This window comes from Elaeis guineensis, chromosome 12 (assembly GCF_000442705.2).
Source record: "Elaeis guineensis isolate ETL-2024a chromosome 12, EG11, whole genome shotgun sequence".
In the NCBI taxonomy this organism is placed as follows: Eukaryota; Viridiplantae; Streptophyta; class Magnoliopsida; order Arecales; family Arecaceae; genus Elaeis; species Elaeis guineensis.
Window position 1 is genome coordinate 9,981,639 of NC_026004.2, and position 25,634 is coordinate 10,007,272.

At 36.6% G+C, this 25,634-nt stretch overlaps 1 protein-coding gene across 6 annotated transcripts; it reads left to right on the top strand.

Moving 5' to 3' along the window:
* The first annotated feature begins 14,295 nt into the window (after positions 1 to 14,295).
* LOC105055287 (protein indeterminate-domain 4, chloroplastic) lies at positions 14,296 to 19,155 on the top strand. 6 transcript variants are annotated; one of them, XM_073246476.1, is made up of 5 exons: positions 14,296 to 14,643; positions 14,758 to 14,858; positions 15,028 to 15,307; positions 15,864 to 16,260; positions 17,721 to 19,155. In XM_073246476.1, exons 3-5 carry the CDS (start codon positions 15,145 to 15,147, stop codon positions 18,904 to 18,906), a joined length of 1,746 nt encoding a protein of 581 aa, XP_073102577.1. In that variant the 5' UTR covers positions 14,296 to 14,643; positions 14,758 to 14,858; positions 15,028 to 15,144; the 3' UTR covers positions 18,907 to 19,155. The 6 variants fall into 6 exon arrangements, with proteins under 6 accessions (XP_073102577.1, XP_010935371.1, XP_010935372.1 ...); XM_010937069.4 differs by having other exon boundaries at positions 15,032 to 15,307; XM_010937070.4 differs by having other exon boundaries at positions 15,045 to 15,307.
* The last annotated feature ends 6,479 nt before the right edge of the window (positions 19,156 to 25,634 follow it).

The window sequence follows — 25,634 nt, forward strand, 5'->3', positions numbered from 1 at the left end:
TAGTGGCGATAGTTGGACCAGCCGCGTCCGTGACACCACGGCGCATTCATGTACAACAAAAGTACCATGGGGCTAGTCTGGTTTTCTTCTTCCAAAACCCAAAGATAAGTATGGACAAAGTGTATGAGAAAATCCTTTTCTTTTTGTTCACAAGGATTTATTCCTTTTAAAAAGAGTGAAAATAGAACCAAGAAATAACAGAAACTTCATACAAATGTTACATTCATCATCAATCTTTATGTGGTAATTTACTAATTCGTATAGAAATAAAAACAACAAAAATACCAAAGAGAGTGAACCAGAAGACCAACTAACTTGGTAGCTTTAAAATCCAAGAACAGCGTAAACCAAGAGCCTCGGATCAGATTACTAGTTATTTTGTTCTTTTATATGTTATCTTCTTATGGATCTTATTTTGTTTGACTTGCAGGCAACGAGCTACAAAGCAAGATGTAGCCATCTCTAAAACACTCTTAATCCTACATCCCAATGAAGGTGGGATTTAATCTCAGGTCATTTTCTCCAACTTTCAAGGGCTTCATTAGCTGAAAGTCTTTCTTATTGCCAGTCTAGCTTCACCAACAAGTTTTGATCTATTTTTCCTGATTGACTTTTATGTAGATTTCACATCCATCGCTCGTTACCTTCCTATTTTTTTTCCTCTCATCCAAGAAATATGGCAAAGATTAGCAAATTTTCCTAACCGACTTTATGACCATGTGCCCCTCTCCTTAAAAAATTACTGACTTTATGATCATGGCATTCTTCTTGTCAATTTGTTGTCTCACAGCCCCACTAAGGTGAAGCTTTATTAATGCACCGAACAACGTAAGGATGATAGCAACATGCAAGAGAAAATAGCAAAGAGATGAAACTAGAGCAATATTTCATAAACATTGCCACATGTGCTGCAGATATATATTTCAAATTTTTAATCGTTGTATATCGTATTATAAAGTAAAAATACTTTTTGTGTGTGTGTGTGTATAGATATGATGTGTGCAAAAAAATAGGCCCACTTTGGGACCATCAGACTCGCATGAATTAAATATCTGAAAGCTTAAATTTTATCCCACGTTTAATAACTGACAATGGGGTCACAATCATCCGTGAAAAACTTCCCTTAGATTGAATCAAATCTAGTTCAAACAAGTCTAGAATAAAAGCACACCTGATTTACGTGATACATGGAAAAAGAAAAGCTAAGGTGTTGGGTTAGGTACAGCCTTTAACTTATCATTTTTATCGTGGCAAGATAAATAGAATACAACCCAATGGAGTTGGGAGCGTTGGAAGGAGGAATGGGTACTTGACAAGCAGCGGGCGAATATTTCTCCTAGAAATCATTTATGTATGCATATGGGATTGTTTGTTCTCGTTCGGGCGTCCTCTTCTTGCTACGGGCCGGCAAGAAGAACGCTGGACCCCACAACTCTCTCGGGCCTGTGGGGTCGACACTCCATGGGTCGTAAAGGGCCGGGCCCACGCCACGTCCGCGCTGTAGGAGGAAGGGAATCGGGGTGGACCGCTAAGGTCCAGTCTCTAAACGACAAGGGGGTTTCTTGTTTAGCCTATCAATATTTTTTCCCATCTTTGCCCCCTTTTTTTTTTGACTTTTATTTGCTTTTTTTTTTTTTTTTCCTTGAAATCTACCGCAAGTAATTTTTGTCTTAAAAAAATTAAATTACCATACTAATTAATTCTTGAATTAGATGATATTAAAAAAAAAAATCATAATTACTCCTGAACATATGATGCGTATAGAGAAATCCCAAATTGTTGTGATGCTTCTTGTCAGGAAAAAAAAAAATTATGATCCTCCTTTTGATTATTTTCTTAGATTTAGACTAAAAGTAAAACTAAGTTATTCTTCTTCGAGTTGGAATCCCTTTTGATTTATGGTTGGGTTGGAAAGATTAAGATGGTGATCATCATTATATGTAATTATATCAATTTTGTTAAATCTCATCTGACATGCGAAGTATTAACGTGATACAACCTATCTAATCACTAGCAATTCTATGAATACAATGCATGGATAACTTGGAAGCAAAGAAGATCGAAATTGTTAATATACTGAACTTGTAATATTATTATTATTATTTTTTGAGGGATAACAGTAGAGTTGTTATAATACTCAAAATTTGTTATGATTCAGTCTATAGACTGAATCTTGCAGGTACTATTATATCTTACACCAATAAAAAATACAAAGATTTTTTTTTTTTCCTCTTATTTTAGCATGGTATCAGGGTTCTTCAAAATCTGAGGAAGGCTGATAAAGAGGACGAAGGCAACTGAGGAGGACAGTCAGTGAAGGCCGGAGAAATTTGATCAACATGGCAACCGGTGGCCCAAGACGTAGCCATTCATGCCAGAAAGAACTGGCCTATCAGCTACATTGATGGAATACCATCTGCCCCTGGTGAGGCAAAGGCAGCCTGAGGCAGCAGCTTTGTAGTACCATATAACAAAAAATAGTCAAATATAAATCTTTGGAGATTTGTGTTGCATGGAGTCTGGTACCCAAGTCCAGAACAACAGCTAAAATGAACAGTAAATGCTCCCCCCCTTTCTCTCTCTCGTATTTGTAGGATTTTCTTTTTTTTTTTTTTTCTTTATGCAATCTTGTGTTTTTATTTGTTACTAGAGAGAGAATGTTTTGCACCAAAATGATGCATACTCAGAGAGGTAAAAATAATAATAATTTGTAGAGAAGTGAATTTTACACTACAGAGATATGTCATGGTCAACCAATGCAGTAAAAGATGGTATGATTGTCGGATAGTCTCGAATTGAGGGGATGACATCCTAATAGTATGATGGACATGTAACTGAATACCATCTCCGGTGGACTCACATGGCATGCTTCCTCGGGGAATGGCCATCGTATCAAGCCGGTTAGGAATCTGGGATTCACCAAATATAGTAAAAGGCTATCCACATTGCCGAGTTGGATATGATGTTGGGATCCCTTAAATCAAAAAAAAAAAAAAAAAATCATCCCTATGATGCAATTATTCCATGATTTTGGCATTCCTTTCTCAGTTGGATGAATTATGATCATTAATTTTCTCTCAACAATTCAATACTTGGTAGCCGATTTCTGTGGATGTATTTATGTTAGATTGGTGAACTGCGATAATATTTTTGTTTAGCAATTAAAGATTTTTGGATGTGACATCTGTAGAATGGACTTAAGGAAATTGTGAAGGTGATGTGTACCATGACTTATGGCCTTAATCATGTGTTCAATATCAAAAAGTATGTGGGCTCTATGACTGTTGAAAGGTCGCACACTGTGACACAATCCCTCCTGAAGTGTTACCGTTCTTGAGAGGCTCACCTCAAGTTCAGTGCAAAATTTGGACCACACGAGTTCACATCCGCGAATCCAGTGCACGATATCAGACCACGGGTTGTTGATCTCCGAACGCGAGAAAGGGACGTCGCATGGGCGGGACCGCCGGGGACCACGACACTACGTGCCGCATCCAATAACTGGGGATAAGATATGTAATCATGGTAAGAATAGTTACTATGTGAACCTATTAATTCGAGAATATACTTAAAAGTAGTCTAATTCGTAAAGAAGTTTTCAATAACTAACTAGTTTTATATTTTGCTGAAGTCCTTTATGTCAATGATGCAAATTGATTACTGTTAATGGTGTTGGTCTTTCTCGTACTTGTTTTTTTTTTTTTTTGGTTAGAATCTCATATTTATTTTTTGCACAAGTAAATTTATACACAAATATGTGTATAAATGATATGCATGCATATAAATATATTATTAATTTTTGAAAAATCATAAATCAACAGTATATTGTTAAAGTTCTTTCCAAACTTTTATATTTTTTTTCTGAATTTCAAATATTCATCAACTCCGCACCTGTGACTATATATACAGCATGAGAAATTTAGATCACTCCCTAGGTTGAACTCCACTACATCTCTATCTGTTGATTGAAAATTTTGTTCTTATTTTTTGATCTTAATGACTATTATATATATATATAGCTCCTGCTGTACACATAATCAAGTTTATATGTGCACAAAACAAATATGGCCGGCATAGAAATAAAAAAGTTTGTGAGAATATACAGAACTGTGAACAAAATACTGGTCTAATTTTTTGCAGGACTAAACATAAAATTAATGTTAAATGTATGAAAATTAAATACATAAGAGCAATCCAATAACAATGTAATAATTAATCTACCAAATGCCTTTGCACGTGCAAATAAATTTTATACTTGAGAATTTATCAAGATAGCACATGACAGCACGAGCCGATGCTGCCTTGGACATTATTAACAAGCTCCAAATCATGCCTTGATTACATAAATCATGCCAAGCCATGTTATGTAGTGTATGCTTGTTCGCATTATATATATTGCTACCTAATAATGCTCCAAACTTGTGCTGATTGTACTATAAATAATATCATAAAAGTGTTTAAAAAATTCTTCCTAACAACCTCTTGAGAAATAATCCAAAATTTTATATGCACAACTTGATTTATAATATGAAATAGTTAATTTAATGTTTTTGGTGGGAAATGAGTGTGCAAAATATATTGTGTGCATGAGTGAGAGAGAGAGAGCATTTAGGAGTTGTTTATTAGGAGAGAATCTGTTTCAGGTGTGGAGACAGAAGCTGCGGACAAGGGCGGACCTACGAACCAACCGGTGTTAAAACTAAACAGAGAATGAACAAGGCGGAGGGGGGCCAAGCTATGAAGAGGACAATAAGAACATCAACCCTTTTGGCCATTCTCTACCTTTAGGTGAAAAGTTGTGTAGTTCTGAGCCCTGTCCAAGACCACCGTCATCTTCTAGGTGGACAAGTAGTTTGAGAGTGGGCCTCGGCAACTGATCATGTCCCTCCATCATCAGGCTCTAATGATCAGTGTGACAGATCAGAAAGATAATCTAACACATTCGCTTTCCCGCGCTGTTCTTGGGTCAAATTCGAAATGATGAGATGTCCTTTTTTTTTTTCTTTTTTTCCTTTTTTTTAGCCTTTTCGAGATCGTCACGCCACTCGTTATTGTGCAAATTTGTGTGCCTTTGGTGTCGCAACTTATTGCTAGAATTTTTTTTTTTTTTTTTTGATACTCGAACCGGAAGAAACAAGAAGTAGAGGAGGTTGGGTTTAATCGAGAGCACTGTTCCTTGATCTGGAATTGAGATCTGCAGAAGTAATTTTGATGTTCGAGTCATTAGCCAATAACTATTAGCCCAATGTTGGCATCTCTCTTCAAAAAGCTTGCTTCCCGGGGAGGTCTGGAGTTTAATCTGTAGATATTTTACTAATTTTTTAAAAAATATTCAAATATAGCATGCACACGATGTGCTTGAGAAGTACTATTTCTTTCCTAACTTAGTCAAAACTTAACTTGATTTGATCCATTTCTGTTATAATTCTAATAATGTGGAGGGCATCATGAGTCTCATATTGATCGTAAGTCAAAGAGAATTCACGTTTATAAGGAGAAAAAAATTATTCCTACGTGAGACGTCTTTTAAAGACAAAACCGTAAGACTCATTGACCAGAGCAAACGATACCTCACGTGATGGGCCGAATCTTTGTCCGCAACAATGGTGCACCAGATAGGGATCGAAGTTCATCTTGACTTTCTGAGACTGTGGGACTCCATGAGGTACTTTTTAAGAAGTAAAACCGTGAGACCTATAGATCAGAGCGCATAATACCGTGAGACTCATGAACTTTATCATTTAATGTTAAACAATTCTCAATATTCAAATCATGCTTATCAAAAATAAATAAAATAAAATAAAAATATTAAAAAAAACTCAGGCTTCACTTAAAACTAAGTCTTAACCTCTCGTAGGAGCAGCTTGTTCTCTTAGTTAACCAACCCTCCATTCTCAATTATTTTCCACTCTATTGTGATGTACCATGTGATCCAATACGGTATCCTGATCACAGTTTATCTTAGCACCGATCAGCTCGATTTACTAGGTAGCAACAGCTCACGAGATAATTCCATCCATTACTTGCCAAAAATCTGTCTTTATCCATGTCATTTCAGCTATATGCCCATCCACAAACCTTTTTTCCTTTATGCGATGCAGTAGTCTAGGTGTTATGTGAATTGAAGCGCTTTTCTAGCTGGGACCCGTGTATAATTTTTTTTTGCTTGACAGGACTAATTAGAGAAACTAAAAATCTGAAACCATACGCTAACGTTATATTGTTAATTTAGGTCATCAAAGGCATTGTGTAACTTGCACGTAAAGTTTTAATTCCGCTGCTGATATGTCACCAGAACAAATTGGAGCTCAAGTTTATGAATTAGTTTGATGATCAGTGTAATCCCTGGCTGGTCCCCATTTGGACAGGAGACTAAATTTCAAGGGTATGTTGTGTGCTCATTCATCCAAAATCAACAACGTTTTTTTTTTCGTTCATATACATTTAAAACTTCTTATTTGCATATTTAAGTGCATATATGTCCTTTTAGATGTCCAAAATTTATATTAAAACCCTTCTACGTCTTTTTCTGCATTGATAACTTTTGCTGTTTCATATTATTTAGGTTAGGTTAAATATTATATTGTAACTTTAACTATTTTGCCTTTTATACATAATTTTTACGAATTTGAAGGAAACACTTGAAATTCTTTGTTAATGTTATATAAGTAATTCTTCTTTATTCGTTGATAAATAGTAAGAAATTAAGTGCCTTTTGAAGAGTATATATACAATAATCCACGAAGGGATTATTTAAAGGATAAATAATATGGTAATGTTCCTTTTAGAGTGTGTTTGCACTAGTCCACGGGCATTTTTGTGGTTCACTTTTAAAAATGTAGATAACTAATTAGTTACTTTTGCAGGGTATGTAGTTGCAGTTCTCTTTTTTTTTTTTTTGAAAAAAAATTAAATTGACAACTATTATATGTATGTGTGTGTGCGTATTTAAAATGGAGATTCAACTTATCTATCCATTCATCATGTAGATACTGGCATTAGTAACATTAATATCAATATGCACGACCATCAAAAGAGTTCATTGTTTAATATGTAATGGATATTAATAACACTGATAATAATATGTTTGATCATCAGTGAAATTTATTATTTAATATATGGCAAAAATGTGGTCATTAAAATCTTCTATTTATTATAACTTATTACATTGTCATATTGTATTTCAAAAATAATTATTAAAAAAAAAAAAAGTATCCCATGCATCATGCAAGGCTGATGTTGACATCGGTATTGATAATGTAGTTTCATGCTCGATAATCATTAAATTTTATTTCTTAATATATCATAGAAATTTGATTATTGAAGCTTTTTATTATAATTTATTGATTTGCTGTATTATATTCCAAGAGCAGATGTGAAAACGAGAAAAAAACTAAGCCCACGTATTGTGTGGGTTACGTTCTAGTATATATGCATTTGGAAAGCTAATTAACTTCTCCTCTCCAGAGAAGACTATGGGTTTAATTCACTAGAGCTAGTGTCAAGATTTCTAGATGCTACCTACTGAGGTCAGACTACAAATTGAGGAGATACTTCCAGAGCCTAAAGAGACAAACCGCAAAATAGGAACATATGGGAGGAAAATAACCGATGTGATAAGTTACCATATGAGAGATAAAAGTATATCTACCATTCAAGCTCTTTCCTTACAAGTAATTTAGTTTTGTTGGTAAAATATTACCACTTGATTCTTTACACAGAACTTCTAAATTGTAGTACTAAGTTCATCCTCATGATAGAATGATCAAGGACAGTAATTAAAAGGTTATTTTTGAAGGAAAAACAATCTTCTTACACTTTGAATCATCTAAACTATTTATGCACTTTTTGTCGGTACATTCTTTCTTGATACCCCAAAAATTACCTGTAATGACGATGTTCTTTTTATCTCCAGTCATGAAGTGTGCTCGAGTGATTAAAGCTGTAACAAAAAAGTGCAATAGTAGCTGAAAACTATAGCTTTAATTTCATGAGCATATAATTTGGTTGTGCAATGGTACACCACTATAGAAAAAATTATTGGGAAAGATTATACATGTACAAATTGTTATTTTCTTTTTGAAATGTCTTGTGTGAAACACAAGTACCAACATCTTGCAGTCCTACCTAATGCTTGATGAACCGTACATATGAGAAACTATTTGCCTTTGCCTTGATATGTTCAACATATATAGGTGAGTTTCTGTTATCTACAGGAATGCATATATTTGGCTGCCCACCCCCCCCCCCCCCCTCCCTTCCCCAAAATAAAATAAAATAAAATACGTCTAACATAGTTTGATCAAATAGCGCTTTATCATGTTATAACAACCTCCCACTAAAACTCTTCGTGATTGTTATAAAGGTAATAATGACCATTACTTATCTCAAAAAGTATTTTTCTTGTTTATACTTAATGTAGAAATAATGACCGTTATAACGGTGTTGCAACCAAGAATAGGAGATAATAATATAAAAATGATGTTATCTTTCTCTTCATTTTTTATCATATGAAAATAATATATTTTTGAATCAACAATCACTTTTGGATGAAAATATCATAATAAATTTAAAATTTGAAATAAATATTATTTTATTAAAAAAATATAAATAAAAATAATTATCATTATATTTTTTTCATATTATTTATCTCACTGGTGATGGTTGAAACCATCATGATCCACAATGGTTATAATTCGCAGTCATGGCATCAAGCAAAGAGCCAACAGCAAAGTTTTCGATAAGATTTCAATAATGTTAATATTTTCATAATAATCATTGATCCCTGCACGTTTAGGTTGGATCGTATTATTTAGGAATAAAATTTTGAACCGACGAATGTCTGAATGAAATAAAATCATGAAAAATATTCTATGAAAAATCAATAACAAAATATATCAATTTATCAACATAAACAATGGAAATGAAAAATAATAAAAAAAAATGGATGATTTTTATTAGATGTGATGATGAAATAATTAACGGTTGAATAACGGCTAGTATTTGTTATGCATGTTTATGACATAACAGAAGCCTCTAGAGCTAGCCTCTACACCGGCTGTTAGCCTGTTACGTAATATCTCGGGCATCTACCTTCGGAATGGCATTTTCTGCGTGCATAACAGAAAATGACATGAGAGCAATAAAAAGAGAATCATTGGAGGAAAAGCAAATAATTATCATTGACTTACGGCCGTCTTGATGTACGGCTGCTGGGAGGACTTGGGGAGTTGGGTGTATGGCATCATTTTCCCGTACACTACAGATGAGGATACAAGACAGGGAAAGTTGTTGGATCGCTGTCCTCTGGCAACTTTATTGGATACTTGAGATGAGCCTCCAAGGCATGGAAAGTTGTTCTGTCATTGTCCCTTGGATATCTAAGGGTTATCACAAGGGTAAAGATCCTTGCTGCTCATTCTATTAATGCTTTTTTATAATCTTCTTTTTTACATTGAATGATTTGAATCCAATGAACTAAAGATTTTTAATTATTATGAAGAGAGAGGTGCCAACAAAAGGATACTTTGTTCCTATACACTTTGATAGTACTTTTGTAGTTATTCAGTTGATCAGCTGTTGACCCTAGTGGTTACCATCACTCTGTCAGCAACAAGAGCTTGTAGGTTTCATTTCTGGATGGTACATCTTCAGAAAGAAAGAATCTGAATAACTATAAGTGGGTTTAAGTCTCCCTTGTTTCTGTAAAGCAATATATATTGATACATCAAACATGTTTGGAAATGGCATAGATGGCTACTTTCCAAGACGTAGGACTAGTGGAAATGTTTCCTTTTCATTTTCGTTGGTTTTTCTTCACTGCAGAAATTAAGGAGATCGGATGGTTTTTTGGGAGTGAAAATAGGATATCAAGCTCGAGAACATTTTGACTTCTGCAATGTTTCCAGCTCATTTAACATTTGAGGAATTTGCTTAATTTTTGTTGAAAAGTAATGATATCGTCGGAGGATTATTAGTCAGATAATTATATGGATGAAACTAGGCAAGAATTTTGTGTGGTACCCCACAGAACCCCTTAAGTACTCGATATTTTCATATTGTCAAATTATGAAACAAAAATTAATGCAAATGCTATGGCGTGAAACTTTTAAATAATAATAATAATATGGCTCGAGATGCTTGCATATGTTCTTCCTTATAAGTGCAATAGTGAGATTTTCCACCATAGGTGTGCAGGATACTTGGATATAGTAACAGATCTAGGCTCTGATCCATCCAGGTCTTATCGAATCAAGTGGTGGCTCTTGATCGATGTTTGGCCAAAGTAGACCTTCCATGGGTCAATTTATATGGTACCTTCACGAAGTACTAGGCAAAGAATGTGTTAGATCATCAGAAATCAAAGCTTAGAACATAAAGATTTTCTTTGATTATGCCCTGACGTCCATGTCCACCTGATTTATAGTGAGGCTTGAAAGAGATGAGTCAGAAAGTCCTCATTTTATCGTATTTTATCAAGTTGTTTGGTCTCTTTTGTCCATGATTAGCCACGAATGACTAATGAATAGAAACTATGAGATCGACATTTTAGCAAATGAAGGACCCAGACAGGAAGGCCAAGAAACCTACAGTAAGGTCACATTCATAGTTGACTGAGGTCAACGTTTTTGTTGCATCATTGCAAATAATGATAGAAATTAATGGAATGAAGCTGGTTGGACCCAAATTTGGAACCTGACCTCAGGACCTAAGAATTACCACCGGCCGTTTCAAGGGAGACGAGAGATCGTTTTAGTTAAGCTTAAATGATTATTTTATCTTCGAAAGTGCATTTGGTAGAGCGTACAGTCTCTGACTGGGACTCAACTGAGACGAAAATATGAACCTGGAGGTCAAATTTCTGATGATAAAATCAGAGAATTAGTTTAGTTTGGAAAACCAACCCACACATCCTTGCCTGTTAAATTTGGGCAGACGTTCCAAGGTTTCAGATCTAATTAGGGATATTAATGGGCTAAAAAAATAGGCCTAAGTACAATTATTTCTGAGCTAGGTCACGGATCTAAACCTATCGGCATCTTTATTTATGCTTAACCTAGAAACCTAAGCTGATTGACATCCCTACTTTAGTAGCTATAGATTTGTATAATATAAGGAAGAAAGGTCTTGACATGACTTTTATTATACCCTGGTCGAAATGTTAGATCACGGACCTGTTGACACCTAAGCTGTATACGTTGTCCAAGCTTAGAACTCCACGTCATGCATGGCATGAGACCCATTACGATAAAAATCCACCAAACTGGGAATATTAGGACAAAAGTTGGTAATAAAAACCATTATTCTTTCCAGTGAATGTCACAAGCTTACGAAGGAATATGTTTATGAAATCTTATATTTTCCAGTCCCAAGGAAGAAGAGGCCTGCGGGAATGTCGACTTTGCCATCATTCGTTTTAGGTGGGTTGGTATTTCTCTATCAGCGAATGTTTAGGTATTGGGACCAGGGACAAGTTTAGACATTGGGACCAGAGACAAGTGTATCACATCTTCTCCCATCTTTGATATGCCTGCTTGTACAACTAAAAATATCTCTGCGCTTTCATTAAAAAAATATCATTTTCGTAATCCAACCAATATTTGAAGTAAAGTCATAGAAGTTAATGCACTTTTATTTGTTATATGATGATGAAAATTGTGAAAACAACTTATCTGAAAACTCCATCATCACGTGCATGCATGTTAGTGGTCCTCATCACTTGTAAGAAGATGATTTTTTTTTTTTTAAATGCTTTATCAAGAGAGAGTTATAACTTAAAAATTTTAGAATTTGATGCGAGTGCAATATCTTTTACATGCATTTTCCGTGTCATACTTTCTCTTGGAGCCAAAAGATGTAGATTTATCAATTCGTTATCTAATTTATTTCAATATGGCTTTTATTTTTTCTTAAAAGTATCCTACTGACTATTGTTTTTTCGTTGCATGTGGATATAATTAATCGCCAAGCTAGAAAACTTGTCAACTTTTAATTGTTAGATATTTTCTACGTGTGGTTTAGACCGTTAAGGCAGCCAGTATAATCTATCCCATGTGAAATTGCATTCATGAGCTCCAAGCTCCAACCCTTTTCACTTGGACGATCCTAATTGGATCAAGAAATATCACTATGGATGAAGCTAAAAACATTCAGACTTTGGCTGTTAAGGTATATATATTTATTCGAAAAAAGCGTTAACAGGGTTCTTTCAGTTGTACAGAAGGTTTTTCTATGTTCATCAGTTGCATGTGCCCTTTCTTGAGTCCTAACTGAGATTAAGTTCCTATAAGTCATTAACTGGTGTGCATTGTCAAAAATACCTTCTGCGTAGCCATTGGCTAATTCAACTTGAACTCATAGGATGACACTACCGGATCGCTATCGGCATTGAAGATATTTGACACTCTTTGTACTGTTAAGTAGTCATGATTCTTTCTACCAAAAAAAAGAAAAGAAAGGAGTCATGATTCATGATTTCAAGCTTCTTCTATTCTATAACGTAAAGGTTGTTTCTCATATATATCATAAAATATGAAATTTTGTAGCATTTATAAGTAACTTTATGAAAATAATTTTAAAAAAAAAACTTTTTTCTGGAATTTGCTGTTAGTTGCATCATTTATTGACAATGGAATGCTAATTAATTTACTTGATTAAGTAAACAAGCATGATTTTTTTGATCATAATTATGACAGAATGAATTGTGTACGTCTGTAGGCATTCCTAAATTACCAGAGGGGAAGCTCATTGTTTTGCAACTTGTTAAAGGCTAGCTATATTGTTGAAAGATATGTGTCCAATTTTGCTTGGAAACATAACAGTAAGAAACAAGATTTAGAACAATATCTAAAGAAAAGTAAGTTTTCACAAAATCTGTAGCCATGTCTCTAAAATCAAGGACAACCTTATAAAGCAAACAAGATCTTATTTGGATATCTTCGAATATAGATTTTTTTTTTTTTTTTAATACTCTATCATTCATGACAGTTATGGAATTTAATTAAGCTATTCGTAGAGCATGTTATTTTTTTTAGCAAGTGATCCAATCTTTTATTAGGTGATGGTTTGAGATGTGGACCACAATAATACACACAACACATATGACTATTACTAGAAGCGGAGTTTTTCAAGAAACAAAAATAAGATAGGAGAAAGCTCGATAAAAAACTAGGATTAGGGTAGTATTCAGTCTAGGCCATCGGTATTCTGTAGTCCATGGCTTTATGATAACCCAATTAATTAGACTAAGAGTCACACTATATAAGTTATTCATCAAGAGTTAGTCCCATTTTTCTACCCCGAAAAAAGTATTAGTTCCATTTGATATCTTATTCTATAAATTATTTAACACGTTAAAAATTTTCTTTTAACATTTTATCATCTTTGAACCATGCATCTACGTACGTATTCCATACCATCAAGCTAAAAGGCTTCTAAATCTTGTAATTGGTAAAACACAAATGCCATGGAACTTCTTGTCTGTTGGGTTGGGATCCTCTTCAGTTCAAAGTTTGTGCCTAGTTCATTCATTAACCACCATCCAATGCATTCAAGTGGGTCCCACCCATAAACAGTAACTAATTAAATTAATTAGACAAAATAAGAATACATAAGGATTTATTAAATAGCCTTAGCTCAGCTGGCCAGCATTCAAACTTTGATGACATCATTCCCACGTATTATAAATAAATGGATGGATAGGTAAAATAGGACTCGACTTCATCTCTAATTAATCAGATACCATTGATAAGTAATTAACCCATCAAATAGATGATGGATGATTTTTTTTTTTTTTTTTTGGTAAATCGGATTTATTATACATGGATAATGGATGATTGAACTTGATAAAACTAGACTAGCACGTGGTTCAGAGGATCTAAATTCTATTTCCAAATCGAAAAGAGCTAAAAGAGATATCTGTCAATGACTTTGAGCATATATATACAGGAGAGGAAGAGGAACAATTAAGGAGAAAAAATACACAAACATTGAAAAGGGTAAGAAAGCCCCTTCCATCTACCCATCTCCATCCCATTCAAAAAACTTTTTTGCTACCTTTTTATTTTCAGGTAATCTCTTTTTGTTACTTATTACACTTGTAGTAGCACAAGGGGAGTGTGGCTCTTTTACCAGCTGGAGAAAAGCGGGTGAGGATGGGTTGCTGGCTTTTGTCCTCACCTTCCAGAGAGGAGACACGGAACGAGAGAAGGAGGTGGGGAGAGGGTGAGGGCTACAGCACGGTGGGCCCCCCTCTCTCACCGCATAACGACACCCTTGCCTGCGTGAACCTCCATCAACAGCACCTCCCTTACCCCCGCCAAGCCCCTTCTCTCTCTCCCCCTCTCTCCTTCTCTCTCTCTCTTTCAATTTATAAAGATTTCTGTTGGAATTCTTATTTGTGGTGTAAAGGGAAGAGGAATAGGGAGAAGAAGAAAGGGGAGAAAAGGGGAACAGAAAAAAGAGAATCAGACATAGGGAAGAATTGCAGGAGGAAAAGTATGACAAGCAACTGAAAGAAGTTTAGATAAAAAAGTCTTAGTTTTCTCTCTACAACCCATATAGAAGGGACGAGTGGAAGAAGAAAGAAGAGGAGGAGGAGGAGGAGGAGGAGGAGGAGGAGAAAGCAAGAGGTCTTTTGGATTGGTTTGTATTCTCTTTCTTTATTTTTTTTTTTTTCTCTCCCTTACTTTGTTTTGTTCTATCTCTCTCTCACACTTTACTTGTTTTGAGTGCAACTCTCTCTTTGTTCTTTTGTAGAGGTAGGAAGAGTCAGGAGGTAGAGTTTGGAGGCTTTTGTTTAGGGCTGTCTGCTAGGCATACAGATCCACAGGCCGCACCCTTATGTACTAAGATTTGGGGTATTTCTCTCTTCCGCCCTTTCTTTGGTTTTTTTCTTGGCTTCTAGATTTAGAGGAGGGAGGGGAGAAGGGTGGGCAGATAGATACATAGAAATAGATGGAACAAAAGGGTGCTCATGGTTCTATGTTGGGTAGTGAGGATTTTTTTTGTGGCTCTGATTTGGACTAGTCAGTGATCCTTACCAGAAACCAAAAAACAACAGTAGGTAGGGAGGAAGAGACCAAGAGCAAGAACACCATCAAGGTTTGAAAAGGGCCGTGTTGTTTTCCTGCTTTGGTCTAAGAGATGGCAGCAGCCTCGTCGTCGGCTCCCTTCTTTGGAATTAGAGAGGAAGAGCACCACAACCAACAGCAGCAGCAAGCTTCCTCCACTCCGGGCTCCTCAGCACCTGCTGCTTCACAGCCCCCAGCTCCTCAAAAGAAGAAGCGGAATCTCCCTGGAAATCCAAGCAAGTATCCACACCCTCGCTCTCTTTTCCATACTTCCACCTCTCTTTCAATTCCTCCTCATATTACTCCCTCAAACCCTAACTCTGATTTTCTTTTTTTATTTTTTATTTTTTTGGAGCTCTAAAAAAACAACTCAATAATACCAATGATTCTGTGAATTGATGCATATTTTTTCTCTGTTCTGCTCGTTAATTATATGATTCTGGATCCCAATTCACTAGTTCAATGGATTGGATATCTGTGATATATAGTAGATGAAATGGTTTCTTTTCCCTCGCCTTTCTTCCATATCTTCCTTTTTTTTTTCTTTCCATCAAAAAAAAAAAAAAAAAAAATCCTTGAAAAGCTTCCAACTCGATATGATCATCATCTGATTTCAATCAATTAGTCCTTCGGTCCTCTCAATCGGCATCATCATAACGAGCAATAATCCATATCTTTTTGTGCGTGACATGTCAAAGTTTTTCCTTCAATCATTTCACAATCTTCATCGGGTGGGTTTTTTTTACATCGATGAGATAACCATCACCAGTAGTCATTCAATCGTGACTGCAGATCCGGATGCGGAGGTGATAGCGCTGTCGCCGAAGACACTTCTTGCGACGAATCGGTTCATCTGCGAGGTCTGCAACAAAGGGTTCCAAAGGGAGCAGAACCTTCAGCTGCACCGCCGTGGCCACAACCTGCCATGGAAGCTGCGGCAGAAGAACCCCAAGGAGCAGCGGCGCCGGGTCTACCTCTGCCCGGAGCCGACCTGCGTCCACCACGACCCGTCGCGGGCCCTCGGCGACCTCACCGGCATCAAGAAGCACTTCTGCCGCAAGCACGGCGAGAAGAAGTGGAAGTGTGACAAGTGCTCCAAGCGCTACGCCGTGCAGTCGGACTGGAAGGCCCACTCCAAGACCTGCGGCACCCGAGAGTACCGCTGTGATTGCGGCACCCTCTTCTCCAGGTACAACACCCACCATTACATCCATCCATCCATCCATCCATCCATCCATCCATCACAACCATCGAATCCATCCATGATTGGACCATCATCATCATCATTAATTCATGTCATCATGGTGATGCGGTGCACACTGAGCTGCACTCACTCGCACACAAGCACACACGCAGACAGAGATACGCTTGCTCTTGGGCTTGGTGATTAGGGTTTCTTGTGTTTGTGTTAGGGTTAGGGTAGTTATGGCTGGATTCCCTGGTGGCAGGAGTGAGAAAAGATCTGGGTGCAGCGGGGCACTGCTCCCACGTGAATTGTCTATGGAACTGAACTGCCATGGTCATTGAGATTTCAAAAAAAGGCAGTCATCTTTCCCCCTTGAAACCAACGCCTCCTTTTGCCCTCCTCTCTCTCTCTCTCTCTCTCTCTCTCTCTCTCTCCCCTATTCACGTGGTGACATATAGGCAAAGGTTTAGCAGTCTTGTTCTCTTGTGGGTTGGCTAGTTGCGGGCATGGCCTTGGGCACTGGAGGTCCCCCATTTCAACAAAACTTTCGTTTTTGAAGGGTGGTTCCTCTCTCTCACTCACATTATTTTCTCAAGGTGTGACATACATGGGATGTCATTAAATGTAAGGAGTCGTCAAAAGGGAGGGCTTGCAGGGTTTGCTTCTTGTGTTGGAATACATGGATGTTGATGGGTGTTGGGCATTGATGGAGGTCCTGAAAATTGGGGTTGCTGATTGGTGGCTTTCATGGTTTTGGTTAAAATCTTGCATTGGGATGGATAAAAGATTTTATGGGGTTTGGAATTTAATGAAGGAATGAGGGCTAGTAGATGGTGGATAGTTTTCATGTTCCTTGCAAAGTCTCTCTTTGCATTAATTGAAGGAACAGTCCTAGATTTGGGTTTCTCTTGATCAGATAAGACCACTGACCCATTTCAACTTCAAGGAGAATTTCCAATCTATTCCTCTTTTGCCAAATGCCTCTTAATGGAAGTGGACTAATTAACTCGAACCCTCTTGTTTCTATATATATTAATTTTCTTGGTGAATGGTGACGGCTTTCCCCATCCATTGAAGTTCCTATCATGGGGAACTTGGAGATCTGTTTGGTGCCTTCATCAATTTCGCTCCTGTTTTCAACCTTGTCTTCTTTGGATTTATGCATTCGTTGATCTGTTTTTCTAATAGTTTACAAGATTGAACTTTAAAAAAAAAGGAAGATTGAGTATTGAGATAGGTACTGTTTTACATTAATTGTTTCTTGCTAAGAAAATCACTTGTCTTCCGTTCTCTCTCTTTTAACGAGTGCTATGAGACAGCAAGTGACTTCATGGCCGTGGCCCAAAAATTTACGAATTAACACTTGCCACATTTTGAAGTAATCTTACTTTTACTATTGTGCTGTTCTAATTGATTAACCAGAAAAAGCTGAATTATCTCACTTTTGATTTTAACCAATGCAGGCGTGACAGTTTCATCACCCACAGAGCCTTCTGTGATGCATTGGCACAGGAGAGTGCGAGGATTCCAACCGGCCTTAGCACCATTGGCAGCCACTTATATGGGAATAGCAGCATGGGTTTGGGCCTCTCCCAAGTGAATCCCCAGTTGTCTTCCTTACCGAATCAAACCCACCCATCTGCCGACCTCCTCCGCCTCGGAGGAAGTGGTGGTGGGACGCAATTTGATCACCTCAATCCTTCCTCCTTCCGTCAGCCTCAGCCCCGGCACTCCTCCCCCTTCTTCCTCGGTGGTGGCTCAAGCCAAGGCTTCAATGATGACCCTCAATCCAATCATCCTTTGCTCCAAGGCAAAACCTTCCATGGCTTGATGCAACTCCCTGACCTCCAAGCCAATACCAATAATGCCTCATCTTCCTCCACGGCTGCCGCCACTGCTGCCAATCTTTTCAATCTTAGCTTCTTCTCTAATGGCGGCAGCACAAGCAACATGAACAATAGCAACAACACTGGCAATCAAAACACCAATCTGCTGATCCCGGATCACTTCAACAATGGCAATGCAAGTACTGAACCAACGACCCTCTTCTCCGGTAATCTCATGAATGACCACATGGGCTCGGGCATCTCTTCTCTGTATAACCCCTCTATGTACAATGAATCCTCAGTGCCTCAGATGTCAGCAACTGCACTACTTCAGAAGGCTGCCCAAATGGGTGCAACCACCAGTGGTGGCGGCGGTGGCTCCTTGCTCAGAGGATTCGGCAGCTCTTTTTCTAGTGGATCAAAAACCACCGGTTTCCAGGCTGCGTTTAGTGGCGGCGGCGGCGATGGAGAGAACTCAAGGTCTCAGGTAGAGAACGAGAACCATTTCCAGGACCTTATGAACTCCCTTGCCAATGGGAGCGCTGGAATATTTAGTGGTGGACATGAACAGCAGACTGGGTTTGGTGGGTTCAACCCAGGTTTGTGTAACATGGATGAAGGCAAGTTGCACCGTAACCTTTCAACTGGGGGCATCGGGGGGTCTGACGGATTAACCAGAGACTTTCTTGGGGTGAACAGTATGGTGAGAAGCATGGGTGGAGGGATATCTACGAGGGAACAGCATCTTGGCATTGACATAGGCTCCTTGGATTCAGAAATGAAGTCCGGTTCCTCAAGTCGATCCTTTGGAGGGAATCTGTGACAGGAATGAAGAGATCCAAGAGGGAAGAAGTAAAAAGAAGAAAACTCGGTAGGTAATGTGACTCAACTTGGTCAACTGGTAGGGAAAGCTGCTGTTGTTACTGTAGGGTTGTCGTTTAATTAGTGCAGTAAGGTCCCGGTAACTGTATGTTTCCTAGCTAGCAGGTCTTATCTATCATTTCTCCTGCTTCCTTTAGATAAAAGTTCTCTGTGATATATAGTCCTTAAACTGGAAATAGGGTTTTGTTTCTTTCTTTCTCTTTGATCTTTTTTTTTTTTTTCACTTCCTTTCTCCTTCTTTAAGGTGTTGTCACTGCTTAATAAAAAGTATGTTTCTCCTTCAAACTAAAAGCTGTTGTGCATGAGACAACGCTGGTACGCCTGTCTCACTGCCTAACGTGAGCATCCCTCCTTACACCTTTGGATCCCTACAATCATACACTGCCATTGTCCTCTTGTGTTCCTTTGCTCTGTCCTCTCTCTCTCTCTCTCTCTCTTTCTCTCTCTCTAACAGACACATAGACACACAAGAGAGTGAGTATATATCTTTGTATGTGAGGTTAAAGAGAGAGAGGAGGCCAAGGGAGATGAAGAGAACGGTGGCTATTAGGTTAAATGAGTGTATGCACGTGTGTGCTTGGGTTGGAATGAAGTGAAGAGAGAGAGACCGAGAGAGAGAGAGTTTCAATAACCATGAATCTCTTCTTCTTCCTACGTGGGGAATGTTTTTAATGTTTCAACTCTATAATTTATATATTTAAACATTCTATTTCTACTGCATGGAAATTCCGCAACCAAGTATAATAAATAAATAATTCCATGCTGACATTCCCCCCCCCCTTGCAGTTTGACGGAATTGACCATGGCGGCCGCACGCCAACCGGGTCCCACCTGACTAACCTGTGCGGGCTCAAAGGAGCGGCGCAGGTTAGCGTGTTTTTAACGCTTCTTCTTGTTTGTTTCTCCCCCTCCTTTTTTGTTCTCCGAATCTGGGCAGATGGGAGACCTGGGCTGCCGTAATTGTTGCCAACTTGCGTGGCAATTTTTTTTGTCTCGGGCCTATCACGAATATACTGCACTCCCTACAGCTTCTGAACAGGGTGTACCCAGAAGGACCACTGGATGAATGGATAAGTCTTCCTATTTTAACACTACACCACACATACACACACTATACGGGTCCCACATGTGCGATTTTTCCTTTTTTTTTTTTTTGTACATCAGAAAAAAATTACACCATTCTAATGTAAATATATTTATGAAAATTAAAAAATAAAATATTCAAAAATTAAGACTATAGATCAGTGATAGAATTGCATGTGCATTCTTTTCTTTTTACTTGATAATTAAGTTTGGACTTAAAAAGAGTCAAATGACTCATATCATCATTTGATTGAAAAAAAATAGTTTCGAGTTTGAGATTGATCAATGTTAAATCTGGACTTGATTGAGTGTTGTTCTTTAGTCCCCTCTCTCTCTCTCTCTCTCTCAAATCACAATCATGCAGGGCTCCTTGGATATATAATGTTTTCATTATCCTTGGAACGATGTTTTCAGAAACAAGAAAGGCATGTGAGCTGTTAGTTCACGTGAAAACAGAGACACCGTAAAGGTATGATAGATAATACGTACTTACATGATTTTGCATGCATGGAGGTCCATGATTGCATATATTATTTCGAAGGGTTTTGTAAGCCTTTTGTAGGTGGTGTAGCATATATAGCTCTCTATTATGTTTATCTTTTGATGGAAGGATTGGTGGGGACACTCCATTCTTTTGATGAGCCCCACCTCATCACACCAACCCTACATCAAAAAGTATCCAATGGATGCTTATAGGTACTCGACATTATCGTGGGCAGCACATCATAATTTTACACATGAAAAATCTTGAATCCAGTAGATCAATTTACATTCGAAGAGATGATCATTCTTTGTTATTTCTGATAGAATGCAATTATTTTGTTGAGTAACTTGTTAGAGAGAGATTCCATAATCATGTGGATTAATTTCTTTTAATATGGTGAAACTCCACAAAGATCTAATTGTTTTTTATTCCTTCAAGAGGCCAGACAGTGCCAACTAGATACTCATTATTTGAGAAAATGAGAGGACAAGGAGGGAATCCAAGCTTGCAGTTATTGATAAAAGAAACTAAGGCCATGTTCCCATAAAATTCCGTATCCAGTGCTCACCAGTCCCGTCCAAACCCCTGGCATTTGTTGATAATTGTATTGCTGGTGATGTTTAGAACCATCGTATCATAAAACCAAAACACAAGAAATTAACAGCATTATATAAAGATAATAGATCTCAGACCCAAGAATACATTTGTCCATCTTGTTTATAACTTTATTAAGCACATGAGCTTTGTTTCTAGCCTTGTCTGGATGCTGTTGGCCTGTAGGGTTTAGAGTCTTGTCATACAGTACGACATTTAGACACGCTTTTTGAAGGAAATTGATTCCATTAAAAGGCGAATCCTATGTTTAGGAGGACATTCCAAATGTGGCACATGGATCCTTCTGACTCATAACATTAGCAGGGCCACAACATCACATGCAAAGAGAACACCATCATGACCCCTTGAGTACTATGATATAAAAGGTTAATTTCTTCCACGGTAGGAAGAGTGGCTATCAGGTTATTAAGGAACATTCCTTGTATCTGTGCGCTTTGGTTGTGAAAAAGCCTGGTACTTTCGGCTATCTTGGTAGGGCACTTGATAGTGATGCAAATGGCCCAGCCTGCAAACAAAGTTCTATATATATATATATATATATATATATATATTGCTTCTGCTGGGTCTTCGAACCATCTTTATTGAAAACTTTACAACTTTTAGTCCAAAGAGTACCCATTTCCATCCCTAGTTAACCGGTTACTAATGGATGAAAACCAAAGGATTCAAGTTAATTTCTTTTAGGCATGCTTTTATCACTATGGGAAGTGGCAGGTCTGAAGTGGGTTCAGATCATCAATTCCATTTGCTTCAGAACTAAGGATCATAGCTGCCGATATCTTTTGACTTCCTTAAAAAAAAAAAAAAAAAAAAAAAAGATAGTAAAGTGACTATGGCATGACATGAAGAGAGAAATGTACTTTGGATACCGAAGAGATTTGAGAGAGAAAGAGAGAGAGAGAGAATTAGATCAAGTGATAGATTGATTATTGAAAAAATATTGGTTGCAGAGCAATTGTGAAAGTGGAAATGAAACCAAGTGTCAAGGACTAAAATTTTAGAAGGTTATAGAGGGAAAATTAAATCCCTTGTGCCTTTTTTAATATGCCCTTGGCCTACATGCTGTGCTCAACCCTACGTGCACTTCATGAGTTGGACGAAGATGTTATTGGGTTGGTTCAAGCATGAAAGGCGTGCCCATAGTTTACAAGCAACATTAGAGCTTGGGCTTGGCCCATCAAATATATGGCAGGGGCAACAAACAGATATAATTGCTGTGATATTTTGGAAGGACTTAAATTCTGCAACTTTGATTATGAAAATATCCATAAGAATTGTTTTCGCAATCAGATAATTTTGAAAGTTTTTGGATTGTATTGACGAAGCTGACCTATGGCAATTCTTAGCTAGAGAAATAATGGATGATTCATCCACCCAGAAGGTGATAATGCATACAAACAGTCTGACATATTTGTTGCACAAATTCCATAAAAAAATATATATTTTGGTTACCAAAAACAAAAAAAAAATTGAACATTATAAGCCATGCAAACGCAATCCATGCCTCACGTTCCACGTATGAGATAAATAAACGATGTCATGTCTTGGCTAGTCACATCAGGTAAAGGTTCCACATGATGTTGATGTCTCGTGATGAACCCTCCGACCTACCTTGGATCAATAATTTATTTAAAATTATTTTATATTAAAATAATAATTATTATAATTAATTTAAAAAATTAAAAATAAATCTCTTATCTCATTTTCGACTTAAAAGTAGCTTCTCAGATGAGTTTTATGTAAAAATATTTATCTATTCCAAACATAAATTAAAAACATCTACTCATTTTTAGCTGAAATTATCTTTATACCCTTATACCCTTTAAAATAATACAGTATTTCTTTACAATAAGATAGTATTATATTATATTAGTACTGTATTTCTTTATAATAATACAGTATTATTTTATTATATTATATTAGATAGTATTTTTTTATAATAAGGCAGTATTACATTATATCAATATAGTATTTCTTTATAATAATATAGTATTACTTTATTGTATTATATTAGTGCAGTATTTCTTTATAATAAGATATGATTATATTATCATAGTGTAGTATTACTTTATAACAATACGGTGATATTTTATAATAGTGTAATATAATCTTATAATAGAGTAGTATTACTTTATAATAGTACAGTACTGTTTTGTAATAGTGCAGTACTATTTTATAATAGTGTAGTATTATTTTATAATAGTGCAGTATTATTTTATAATAGTATAGTATTGTTTTATAATTGTAAGAGTGATTGGATCATTTCATCCTATTTGGATAGCTGCTTTTAAGTTATGTTTCAAATGGAGAATATTTTTATTTAAAACTTAAATAGGTAGTTACTTTTAAATTTAAACTCAATTAGATATTTCTCATTAGTTTATCTTAATTAATTTTATAATAATATAAATAGAAAAAATAATAGTATTATTGTCCAAGTCACTATTTATTTAATAAAATATTTATTTTAGGCTTTTTTTTTTTTGGAGCAAAGGTTTTGGGAATTTAATTTTTGAAATATTAAATATCAAGGTAATCTTAATTCATGGTTTCATTCCATTAACTGAAGGAATACGACCTATCAAGGAAGTGGAGGGATAGTGGAATTAACAATAGGAGAGACTTTGAAATGTAAGTTATAAAGGTAACAAAAGTGATTTTGACTTCTCTTCCAATTTATATTTTATACATTTCATCTATAGTACTTAGCTAGAAAGTTATATCTTCCGAAACTTACAGCTTTGTCTTGTTTGAATTGGCCAAAATCCTTCTATATCTTTCTAGCAAGATAAACTATCAAATTGAAAATATAGTCATTCACCAAAAATGTAAATTACTTCTTTGATTCTCTCTGTCCAACTCATCTGTAGATCATTTAAATCATTACGTAGCAACACTTAAGAATGAGCTTAAACAAAGTGCATCCAAATATACTAAAATTATATAAAATTATCCATATTTCTTCTACATGAAAACTTCCATACTCCAAAATAATCCTCATATAACTATACTATTCTTTTAATAACCAAAACTCCTATAACACCATATAATATACCAAATCAAAACCCAAGAACTCTCTACCCTTGGTACATTTACTTTTATCTATATTGTTAAAATGAATTTAATTATGATACAACTCCCAGGGACAAGATTGAATATGTAAACTTATAATAATTTCTTATCTTCTTCCTGTGCTTGATGCCTGAAGTCACCAAAGTCTCCTTCCAAGCTTCCATATTTTACGGACGGCCATGAAGAGTTCTAGATGGGTTCAAAAACTCTTATCAAAATTTGACTACTAAAACTAAGATTTTACATCATGGTTAGATGAAGGGCATCTTGGCCATCGCATTTTATGCCCATAAGAAAATGAGATCCGAATGGATTTGAAAATTCGAAATCCATCTATATGGAGAGAAAAGAAGAAAGAAACAAATGAAAAAGGATAAAGAGGGTGAAAAGGTAAGAGAAAAGAATAGAAGAAAAGGAAAAGAATAGAAAGTGAAGAAAAATAAAGGATGGACGGAAAGAAGAATAAAGAAAAAAGAAAAAAGAAAAAAAGAAAAGAAAAAAAGAAAAAAAAAAGAAAGAAAAGAAGATAAGAAGAGATGGTGAATATCTACACGGTGCATAATTGGGATTATTATCGGGATGGAACAGCAAGATATTTCGTTTCATATAAAAATCAGAATATTTGTATTATATCATATTTAAAACTTTGATTAAAACACCATAAATTGGGTCATAGTTTGGATGCCTGCATAAAATGCTCTGTTTAGATCGATTAATTATTCTAAAAAAAGTCATTAGAATTTTCTTGATAAATAAATTTAGTCGGACTCCAAAAATCTCAAAACATTTGTGGATTGAGGTCTGGTTTCGATTTAAATAAATTTGCCTCGTCTCAAAATCCTCAGGTCAAACAGGACGGATACATGCTCTCGAGACCCATCAAACACATGAGAAATTTTTTGTGCATCATGGACGGTGCAGAATATGTGCACCGTCTAAGATGATTGGCTTACAAGCAAGATCAGGGTATGATGCATGAAATTTTTTTTTTTCAATTTTATGCGTGAGTCAATCATTACGGAGGATGCGTGCAGTAACGCGGTGCTCAAAAAATTTCTTCAAACCCACACAAATCCCTCTGACCAAATAAAACAAAAAAAGAAACACATACAAATCCCAAGACCGTTCAACTCCGTGAAGCTATGCCTATTCGGCTTTTAAACAAACATATGCCGTTCATGGCAGGCCATACCACAATCCGCATGGACACGAAGCTCATGGCGTTCCCTTCCACCATCGTGCTCGTCGAACAGATGACGAAGTACCTGGTGGCGCCACCAGTACCTCCCCACCCCGCCGTATCTCTCTCTCCAAGGCGGCGACGATGGAGGCAGAGTTCGCTGGAGATCTGGGCGGCGGCCGGACGATCAGAATAGGATGCGAAGTTCGCTGGACCCGTGGAACTGGACACCGAC